The 11,767-nt window shown below is 40.8% G+C and overlaps 1 protein-coding gene across 1 annotated transcript in view; it reads right to left on the bottom strand.

The window, feature by feature from the left end:
* slc22a16 (solute carrier family 22 member 16) overlaps positions 1–10,755 on the bottom strand; it is a 20,586-nt gene extending 9,831 nt beyond the window's left edge. Inside the window, exons 1-4 of the mRNA XM_037685153.1 lie at positions 10,712–10,755; positions 8,577–9,053; positions 6,131–6,248; positions 2,457–3,018 (exon numbers count right to left, since the gene is read on the bottom strand). Coding sequence (XP_037541081.1) covers positions 2,457–3,018; positions 6,131–6,248; positions 8,577–9,053; positions 10,712–10,755 — 1,201 coding nt within the window. The remainder of the gene's footprint in view (positions 1–2,456; positions 3,019–6,130; positions 6,249–8,576; positions 9,054–10,711) is intronic.
* Between the last annotated feature and the right edge of the window lie 1,012 nt (positions 10,756–11,767).

The raw sequence follows: 11,767 nt of genomic DNA, 5'->3' as shown, positions 1-11,767 counted from the left end.
ATACTGTATTTTCCAGCGTGTAAGTCGCAGTTTGTTGCATAGATTTGTCAGTCCTGCGACTTGTATGCCGAAGCAACTTATATACACGAGTTTTTTTTCCATATTCATAACACAATTTTGACTGATGCTTTAAATTTAGAATAACTGCAACCGCAAGTCCTCGCGTGTTTACTCGCTTCACTCAGCTGGTGCAGGTGGAACGCTGGAGAGCTCGCGGCTTTGACCGCAATGGATGGATGGATGGATGGATGGATGGATGGACGGACGGACGGACGGACGGACGGACGGACGGACGGACGTCACGTAAACATGATTGTTAAATCCTTTGTTTTTCAGCTGAGGCGGTTATCTAAGCTGAAGTCCATATTGTTCAAAAAGAATCTTGGGACAGTGATCCATGTGTTCATAACATCCAGGCTCGATTACTGCAATGTGCTTCTGTTTGGAATCAGTCAGTCCTCCACTGCACGTCTACAACTGGTCCAAAATGCTGCTGCCCGATTTTTAACTGGTACAGGCCATAGAGAGCACATTACACCAGTTTTGGCCTCCCTGCACTGGCTAACCATCCACCTTCGGATCCAGTTCAAAATACTCATGTATGTTTTTAAATCACTGAACAGTTCTGGCCTCTCAGCGAACAGGTCCCTGGTTCAAACCCCGGTCCAGGGGCCTTTCTGGGTGGAGTTTGCATGTTCTCTCCGTGCATGCGTGGGTTTTCTCTGGGTACTCCGGTTTCCTCCCACAGACCAAAAACATGCATGTTAGTCTGATTGGTAACTCTAAATTGTCCCTAGGTGTGAGTGAGAGAGTGAATGGTTGTTTGTCTCGTTTGTCTCTATGTGTCCCTGTGATGGACTTGCGACCTGTCCAGGGTGTACCCCGCCCCTCGCACAGTGATTGCTGGACATGGGCACCGGCGACCCCCGTGACCCAAAATGGAATAAACGGGTAAAGATAATGGATGGATGGATGGATTGATGGTATGATATAAAATATTTTGCTGACACACAAACAAATACACACAAGTAAAAAATTGCTCACTTTATGTGGTGGCAGCCAAAAACAAATTTGTTGATCTGAGAGAGCTCATCCTCACAAAAGAGCAATAAATGGAATGAAACAAAAATAAAATACTAATAATATAAATGCCATAATTTCCAGACTATTGAGTGCGCCTGAATTTAAGACACGCCCACTAAGTTTAGAAAGAAAACAAATTTTGCTGTTGTACACACTATAAGCCGAGGGTGTCCACGGTGTAACATGAGATATTTGCACAGAAAGATTTTTTTTTTAACTTTTAAATAAATATGTACCAGTAACATACATAAATATGTACAGTGAATGTTTTTTTTTTCTGAACAGTGCCTGCAACAAGGCTGGTTAAAAAATAAATAGATACAGGAGCCTACCAGGAAAGTCATTGAATGCTGTCTTCAACTTGCATTACAGTCCTGTCTCAAGAGGATGTTGAAGACGTTTACATATTTGGACTTATGATAGCAGGGACTCTGCTTTTTGGCATCGGCGGGGCTCTGTTTTATCGACTTTTGAAGAAGACAGCGGCAGCAGTTTTGGCCATGGAAAATCTTCCGAATCAGTGCGAAGATCTGGTCCTCGCTGTGGGAACTTTAAATCGTCTGGTTTACGGCTTAACCGTAAGGTGGAGGCGATTGAGAATCGCAGACCACCGCTTCTGTGACTCGTCAGCATGGTGGGTTCGACCTTGAAGGAGACTCATAGCATGGATCAGTGAAATGAAATTCCACAATTAGGCTTTTTCGGAACCAGAACGCCCAGATGGACTCAAGGCTGAAGAAAAAAATCTGTCTGCCTGAAGAAAAACAAAAATTAAGCTTATCTAATTTGACTCCTAATGGCCTCGGAGACAGGCTGACTATCAAATTTCTCCTGGGACATGAGTACCCATGGACAAAAGCTTCATCTATCGCCCCCCCCCCCCCCCCACCCCCCAAGTTTCATTGTTCCACTGTGACCTGTTTGCTAATTTCATTGGTCAGATTTTTTTTACCTAAAATTACACAGGTAATCATTGAATCACAAGGACCCCCCCCCCCCTCCCCAAGAGAGATATGTAAGAGAGATATGTATTGGGAAACTATGTGACGAGACTAAATGTTTTGGTGGCATGAAGCTTGTTAGCCCGTCAAAAAACAATCCATAAATTAGCCGCAGCATTGTATAAGCCGCGATGTTCAAAGCGTGTGAAAAAAGTAGCAACTTATAGTCCAGAAATTACAGTAAATATAATAATAAATGCAACCCCCAACATTTCTAAAAATGACTTGTTTTTTTTGTCAAAAATGGTCCAAAAGCATAAAATTGCTGCTGATAACATAAATTTATCTCAAATATAAGTCTATGTAGATTTATTAAGTTTACAACACTACCACATGTTTGTATACATTACAGCACTTCTAGTAATCGCTCACCAGCCAAGAAGAGGTTGACGTACTGGTTTCCTCCCAGGTTGACGGAGCCTAAAGAGAATACATAGTAGCCCAAGCTGCCGATGAACCAGATTGCCCAAACTGTGCAAGTTCGACTCGTCATCCTCCAGCTGCCAAACAGATCCAGGATGGACAGCTTCTTTTCAGGCTGTGTCGGCTTCTCTTCTACATCCTGCTTCAGCAGAGCTTCTCCATTCTCCTTCCTCTCCGGCTGCAGCAGCTCCTCCGCCTGCAGCCTGCACTCGAGGCCGTTGCAGCGAGCGATGGTGTCCAACAGGGTCTGAGTCTCCTTGTAGCGGCCTTTGGCCATCAAATAAAAAGGCGTCTCAGGGAACTTCCAGCAGAAGAGGAGGAAGGGTGAAGTGCAAATGGAGAGGATGATCTGGTAGAGCCACCAGACCCGGACCAGGTAACCAGTCAGAGCCACCACCATGATGCCGACTGCAAAGGCTGCATGGACGTGCATGGAGGTCCAAGTGCGTACTTTGCTGCCGGTGAACTCTGTAACGTATACAAACACCACCACCAGGTAGCCGCTGGATACCTGTTAACAGCAAGGTGAGGATGGAGGAAAGAAAGGATACAAGAAGAAAAGGAGATGGAAGAGGAGAGATGGGAGAAACAGATGCATGAGCAGCAATGTTCAGGGTCATTTGTTAAAAACCATTTAGGAGCACTTTGCGCCACTAAAAGCTCACTGTCTGCTTGTTAAACCTTAAAGCTGCGCTTGTCTTCTATTCCAGACCACATATTCAGCTTTTTGGTTTTCCTGCTCCTCCCACAAGAATAAAACACTCAAAAAGGCTCAATGCTAAACACAAGAGTCATTACTTTTTTATGTTTGTTTTAAATTTCTTGACATTATTGACATTAATGCCATAAATAATCTTTGTGTACACAGCTTCATTTGTGTCTTTGTATTGTTTAAAAGTCATACAGTCCTGCTTTAAAGCTAAAAATGGTGGCTTACGTCATGCTTTAAAGTTATGAGGACAAACAGCTGTGACTGATCAGGAAAGGGTCAGATGGTTGAAGATGGAGGAGAAAAATTGCTTAGCGGTTTCCTTTCAGCATGCGCACATCCAGCCATGAAGCCCCTTTCCTTCTCAGCATGTTCATCTGCACATACTGTAAACATTATGCAATTTTCTGTGAACGGAAACAGACACTTTAACATGAAGTTCAGACTGAACCCGCGTGCCTTCCTTATGACTCAGCGTGGTCCTGTTTTTATAGCTGCAGCCAACTCAGCGAGACCAGCACAAGGATCTCATTTCAGTAGGAAGACGTACAGTATGGGAACGTTCTGTGTTTCACCTTAAAGCGTGGGCTAAAACGTAGAACTGCACTCAACAAGAGATGGAAAATTTATGATATAAATTCAGGTACGCTTTGCTCTTTGAGCGTCCCTCATGGTTACTCAGGTGGTAGTTAATAACTGAAGCTTTGTCTGAGAGTTATGAACAGAAAAATATGGGTTCATGGTGTATATTTGGGGGGGGAAAAAAACTATATCCATAAAACTGCAATCATGACTTTGTGTGTTCGTTACATTTGGAGATCCTTGTGTCTTAGTTCTGTTTTCTCGTGTCGTTTGTTCAGGTGTTTCTCTCCTCATGTCGTCAGCTCCAGCTCCTGCCACTCTCACCTGTCCCTCACTGTCTTTCTCCAGGTGCTTGTCATTATGGAGAGCCATTTCATTCAAAATTTAATAAATAAATGAATAGTGTTATTTAAAAAATATCAATAAATATTCCATTATATAAATAAATGTTCTCATGAAATACAACATTTAAATAGAAATGTTTAGTTTTTCCCAATATTTATTTTTTATTTATTTCAAGATTTATTCATTTAATCATGGAGTTTCATTTTGTGACACTTTTATTTTGTAAAGCAACTTTACATATTTCAGGGGCGTTTATTTTTTTAACCCTGTTTTTCATTTGAAGCTCTTTTTATGTCATGTTCTTATATTCAAATTAGGGGGCGGAGTTTTCTCTGCAGGGCGGGTCTGGTCAAATCATCATAACAATGTGATCGGACCTGACCGGTCTCAATGCAGCCCATCTATGAGTTTTATAGGCCGAGCAAATCAATAACGAAATCAAAATTAAAATTGTGTCATTGTGTCTTGTTAGTGTCCCTTTAAATTCAGTGGCCTCCTTGTTCGGGGATTGTGCTTCTCACAGCCGTTCATGTTCTGTTCCTCCGCGTTTTCCCTGCTCTAGATTTTTGTAAATGTTTTTGCTGCCACGTTAGCCTTCATTTTTTGTTCATGAATTGAACTCTTTAATTTTACCTTAGAGTTTTCCCATGTCTGCGCTTGGGTTCAACATTACGGCAGAACACGATAGTCTGAATGTGAATCTAATCCTTTTTTTCGTAGCTTGCTGTAAAATTTTACACCCAAATGTACCAGTGCTGAATTACACACATTTACAGCATTAATGTTAGTTGTTATTCCCCCAATATTTCACTAACTTTGGTACTCATCGGCAGCACCCATCACACCCCTACTTCCCACAGCCTTCGTCGCTGACAAACTACCAGGAAGAAACGAGTTTATTTCCTGCTGGCAGCGATACAGAGCAGTTAAATGTGTTTCTGGAGCACGTAAACTTACTGCTTCGCTGCATCTGCATTACAAACATTGTTTCACACTGCTGATCATTTTAATAGGCTTACAGTTTTTATAAAACTTTTGAAGAGGTGAACTGTATTCATGAGCACCCTGTCAGAATTTACAGCGTTTCTGTCGGTGGACTGCTAAATTAATAACTTCCAGACATTTAAACAGCAGCTATCATGTTGCAGGCATGAGTGTAATATATATATATATTTTTAAATAAAGCTACATCTTGACAACTTTATGACTGAGCCAAGCAAGGCTAATGCAATGAACCACCAAGATGACCAGTGGGTTTTTACTAGTTCAGTAGCAGAAAGACTTAACCATCATTGTGTTTCATCGCTGAATTCTCTTAGTGAATAAAAGTCACTTTTCACTCATTTGATCTACATCCATTTTCTTTATTTTTTATTTGACATTTTCTAATGATATTGTATTTGGTCTGTTCAAAGCATTTGCTTTGGTTTAAACCCAGTGTGACCAAAGTATCTTCTTTGTTCTTAAACTTTAGGAAACATTTAACAAAATGTTATTAAGATAAACAGCCCACGTTCAAACTGACATCTACTTGCAGTGTGATCCTTGCAGGATGTTGCAGACTTTTAAGGGAAGTATTTAAAAGGTGGTTTCTCAGTATCTAGGTACTCTATGAACCAGTGTGCTAAATGAATGCCCACTTTACATAAAAATACTGTTAAAATTACATTTTTACTTTTTTCTACCACTTTATGAGCACACATGAAAAGTTTGCCTTCAGAGCTTCCTAACACATGGCATAAGGGTAATTTTTATGCATATATTTAAATACAGCAGCAGGTTTACAGCGTGAATATGGCTGTTTTGCTTAAACAGCTTAAACTTGTGGCTCAGAGTGAACTCAGCTGTTGAAATGTCAGATTTTAGGAAGAAATGTCCACTTTTTGTCCATGTTTGTGCTAAAATAAGTCCAAAACTAAGCCATATTTTAAACAGGCAGGTACAATGAAGTGTGTGCTTTTTAAAATTTATTTTACACTGAACTCACCATGGCAAGCAGAAAGCGAAGCGCCAAGAAAAAATAGTAGCTATAAGAGAACGCTACCAACACCCCAAGTCCAAACTGACAGAGGCTTGTAAACATCAGAATCTTCACACGACCAACCCTGTTGGGAAAAATTACAGTCAGGACAGAGAGAGACACGGGACAAACACAGAATACAGGAAAAGCAACGTTCGGATGAGTGATCCATAAATATGAGCTTATATTCTGATGCATGCTCAATAATCCAGGTAGAAAAATCTAAAAAAGTTAAATCTGGTCCTCTGGACATTCAAAAAAACAAAACAAAGCAAATCAACAAAAAAATGTAGAAACGTTTCGTCTCTCATCCGAGAGACTTCCTCAGTCTGAGGAGCTGTATTCAGCTCAGTCTCTTAAATAGCACCGTCTCAGGGTGGATCAACCAGTTTTGCTGCTGACAACCAAGTTTGTTTTTTTGAATGTCCAGAGGACCAGATTTAACTTTTTTAGATGAGCTTATATTGTTGCAGGGAATTCCCCGCTGTAACATCATGCATCATATATGACGTTTTTAGATGGACTGCAGCTACAAGTTGTTCTTCAAAGGAAAGAAAAAATGTTTTCTACATATGAGAGTGTATCCTTTGGCATCTAAAGTTTCTACCAACTTAAAAACTCAGAAAAGAAACAACATACCATGTTTGGGCTTTGATAGTTCGGAGTTTTTACATCACAGCTGTCTTCTTGTTTTTCTCTTACACACAAAACCTCAAGAGTCAAAACTCAATTACTCTAATTATTAGTTTTGCTATTTAACTGCTAATTTTCTTTATCAGTTCAAATAGATCACATACAGTGATAGTTCAAAACTTTTTGAGTGAAGTTCAGCGGAAATGTTATGAACAAATACTGTCTTACCTGCTGTAGATAGCGCCTTATTTGAAGAAACAGATTTAGTTTTTTTATTTTTGACTGAATTAACAAGCTAAAGGCTGGTCCAAGTGGGGACAAGACCATAGTAGACATCTTAATACAACTTCTTTATTTCTTTTTTCTTTGTCTTCCTTCTTTCGGCTGCTCCCTTCTTCAGGGGTCTCCACAGAGAACTAACTCACACAAAGACTTGGCAACTGTTTTTACTCCGGATGTCCTTCCTGACACAACCGCAGACCACCGAGCTACCACAGCCCTCTGAGTGGAGCAGAGAGCTGCCATCTAGGGCGCACAGGGGAGATGATGGTGGGAGTTAAGGGCCTTGCTCAAGAGCACAGAGTGGGGTGAATGAGGGTGGAGGCAGGTGTGGGTGCTTCACCTTTCCCACCCACATTTTGATGTTGTCGGTCCGGGGAGTTTAACCAGTAACCTACATTTTACAGGCCCACCTTCTGTAACCTCTGTGCCACCATCTTCAAACAACTTCAACCACAAGAATGTGATTTCAGTTTGTGCAAATGATATTCTATCAACTTTGACATCTTCAGTTTGATATTTTCAGGGTTTCCCACTCAGACCATTAGCTCCTGCATCAAACTCTCATTTTACAAACTGAAGAAACTCAAAGAGCTAACAACAGCAGGTAAGATATTAACTGTCCAAAACTTTAAATTTAAATGGACCGTACTTATATAGCACCTTTCTATCTGATCAAGACACTCAAAGTTCTTTACGCTACAATCTGTGTCCTCATTTCCCCATTCATACAGCACTCTAGATCTATACAAAAAATAATCAGAGCTTTACCACATTCAAACACCGATGGGACACACATCGGAGGCAATGAGGGGTTCAGTGTCTTGCCCAGGGACACTTCAGCATGTGACTGCGGATGAAATCGAACCCCCAACTCTCGTATTGAAGAACGACTGCTCTATCAGCCGCAGCCGCCCACTTTAATACTGAGATCTCACCTGCGAGATCAGACATAACAGAGGGTTTTGTTCTTACAGCGAAGTTGGAAAGTCTGATTTTTAGTTTGTCATAAATGCACCGTCAGTTCCCGCCCCTGCGATCATCGTTAAAATAAACAGTTGGCCCCTATAAGCATGCAAACTGGACGGCACAGACAGTGAACTCCTCAGCAGAAAAGCAAACTGGTTCAAGCAAAACCGAGTTTAGAAGCTCAGAGCTGCTAGAAGCGTTGCATCAGGTTTGGACAGACAGACGTGCACACGTGCTCTTCTCAAAACGCTGACCAGCTGTTTGGCCTTGTCATCGTATCTGTCTCCTACTCGCTCCACTCCCATTCTGTCAGTCCTAACCTTTTGTCCCCAGTTTTTTTTTTTTTTTTCATTTTGTCATCCTCATTAATTTTTCTAAGAAGCATATTTAAAGCTTTGCAGCTCTCATGGCTTCTTTTTACAAACCCTCTCAGCCTGAGAGAAGCTTTCGTTCAGAAGCAGAAGTGCAGACGTGTCTCAAGGTTTGACTGCATGAATGGTGTAAAGGTGCAGTTTTCTACACCAGTCCTTACCTGTCAGCACTGTCCCCGAACACCAGCGCTCCGATCAGCACCCCCAGCATGAACGTGGGCTGGCACAGCTTGGCCAACCACTCTCCGTCACACACCAAGTCCCAGTCCGTCACGATGCTTTGGTGGATCTCGGTGTGGTCGTAAACAAAGTTCCCGCTGCATTCCATCACTGTTTTGTTGCCGCTGAACTCATAGGTGAAGTCTTTTGGGTCGGTCCGCAGGGCGCAGCGGCACCGGCTCAGTTCCCACTGCTCCCCCTCAGCTGTCCTCACCACCAGGGGTCCACTCCCTAACCCGATGAGCGGCAGGATTTCCTCTAAACGAGATCCTGTGATGTTACCGTACAGGACATCGGTGACGTTGCCGGGCACCCCGCACACGAAGTTTGGGGTCTCGACCAGGAAGACGGAGGCCAGGTAGTGGATTCCACACGCAGTGGCCTGGAAGATGGCAGCAAAATACAGACATGCCTGAAATCTGGAAAGACAGAAACACACTAAAGAAAAGAAGGCAACATACGAGGCAGTAACCCGTCCCTCACTGTCCTCCCCCCGGTGTTTGTAATTATTCCCTCATTTCTCCTTGTTGTTCCCCTGTCGGTGGATTGTCCTGAAAAGGGGTCATGTTCTGTCTCCCTCTGTGTCTTCTTGTTCATATACAGTAGGTAAGTTTAACTGCCTTTTGTTTTCATTTAATAAATATTATTATTATTTTTCCTTCGAGTTCCCCGAGCGTCTGTCTGCACTTTGGGTTCAACAAAGCACCAGATCGTGATCATAAAGAAGTATTTTCCAAACACTTCAGCTTCTGACCCACAAACTCACTGGTTGAAGTGTTCAAAGACTTCTAACAAGCCAGTAAAACATGATGGGAACGCCAACAGACACAACAAAGTCGGTATTTTATGCATTTATGAAGACTAATTTCTGTTGACCGATATAGAAAAATAAAAATGCTATTATGTACATCTTCTGAAGATCATATCTTAATGTTTCATGAGCCAGAATGCAGACACCTTTTCAACCTTTGCACTGTATAATCACATTCATGCATTTGTGATCATGTTATAAAGCATTAACAGTCATTTATAAAACATTAAAATAAAGTTATTTATCAGTTATAAAATTCTGTTCAAACATTGACGCAGTTTAGTTGGCAAAGTCATAAGCTGAACTTTTAATATATTTTTTCCGGAAATCCAAACAATATTTCTCATGTGGATAGTTAATGTGTTCTTGAATTGAATATGTTGAAGTAAAATTACTCAAAAAGTTGCTCAAATTTAGAGAAACAGCCAAAATGACTGAAAACAAATCAACCATGCAGACATTCATGGAATTGGATTAAAGAAGTTTGACAATTTTTGAGTGTTGGTGCATATTTACACAGGTTTGTTGAGTAAAGTATGCAGATAAAAGTACTTTGTTTATATTGAGTGCGTACCCTCAGATCACCCTTCATTTCATTATATTTAGAAAACTACTGGAATCAACTCTTTAAACTACATCATCCGATAGTTCAGATAAACCTTTTTTCTGTTAGATTTTATAGTTTGCAATGAATACCTTTAGTGCTTAATAAAGTGTTTACAGCCATTTATAAATGGGCTCTTACTGTGAAATGGTACTAATACATATTGAAAAAAAAAATCTAAATAAATCTCAGTTTTTGACGGATTACATAAAATTTGAAAAATGCTTCATTAGGTAGGAGATGTAAAAACCAGTGATATAAATTTAGTTTGAAAAGGCCACGTTGTCTCTTCTGTATCTTACTCTATTTTTTAAAACTGGTCTCTTCTGCCCTGTGCTGCCACAGCAGCGCCATCTAGTGACAAGACGTAAGAACAGCAACATTACCTGAACATTCACTGTGGAAACCTAACACTACAAAAGACAAATTGTTTTTTTTATGTTTGATTATAAACAAAATGTCTAACTCGTGAATTTTCATTGTTAGTTTGGTTTTAGAAACCACATGCTCAGCAGCAGGAATCACAAATTTATCCCACAAAAGCCTCACAGCTGGAGAGGCTTTCCTCTTCTTGTTAAGAGAAGAGGAAAAGAAAAACTTAGAAGTATGGAGAACTCCAGGAGTTGTTTTTTCTTTTTAATTATTGTTATTATTTATTGTACCTTTTGAAATGTCCGAGCTCGTCGAAGACTCTCTCCACGGTCATTTTCCTGTTGCGCCCTGCGGCTCCCGGTGCGGCTGGACCCGGTGAGCGCGGAGCTCTGAGCGCGGAGCTGCTGTGGAGCGCACCCACGCGGTGGGGGTGGGGGAGGGGCGCAAAACTCTCACACGCACGCACATCCCATCACATGAAAATGGGAATACTTCCACACACAGTAGATGAGAACATATTTACTACAAAATGTTTTGCTCATTTTCAATTTGATAGATTTTTTTTTTAATCTAAATGTAAGGCCAATTGCATTTCATGAAGGAATGCACATCACCCGCCGCCTTCAGAGTGTTTCCAAGGACTTGATGTTGAGTAATGACAGAGTTCAGAATAGGTGATCATTGTGGAAGTTCAATTAATGATTAAGTTCTGAGAATTCCAATGAATTTCATCTTGTTCACGAGTTTCAAACACATCTTGTGATAAGTTAGACCTTAAAATATAAACTGGGTATCAGTCACAAAATGTTAGAGCACTTTTTTTGTGTGTGTTTGTTCATTTCACTTGGCTGTGGTGACCGTCTTTAACTGAATCAACTTCAAAATTTAATCTCCTGTAGATTCTGAGAGTTTGATTCAAATCTGCTTATTAGTTTATGAGATATTTTGCTAACAGTACTGACCCCCACCACAAACACAGAGAGACAAAAACATTATAATTCCACCTTTGTCTTTGGTGTCTTGATTAATATTTTGTTTGGTCTAACTTTTGCATGTGAAGGTTTTTTTTTTTTTTATGTTGTAAAAAACTAATAAATCCAAAACTTTTTTCTTTGTTTAATAAGGTGGGGTGGGTGGTGTTAAAATTTCTGACAATTTAAAGTGGGGCTGCGATAGCTGTGCCCTGGCCTTGTCCTGAAGTGGTGGGTTCGAGCCCAGGTTGCTTCAGGATGGGCATCCACCGTAAAACAAATCTTTCATGTGAGTTCATTCACTGTGAAGAAGGAGCAGCAGAAATAAACTTACTTACAACTTAAAGGGAGGAATCTAACTTTTTCAAGTGTGAT

Source organism: Nematolebias whitei, chromosome 12 (assembly GCF_014905685.2).
Source record: "Nematolebias whitei isolate Nwh7 chromosome 12, NemWhi1, whole genome shotgun sequence".
Taxonomy (NCBI): Eukaryota; Metazoa; Chordata; class Actinopteri; order Cyprinodontiformes; family Rivulidae; genus Nematolebias; species Nematolebias whitei.
Note: the sequence above shows the minus strand (reverse complement) of the source record. Positions and strands in the feature narration are given on the sequence as shown.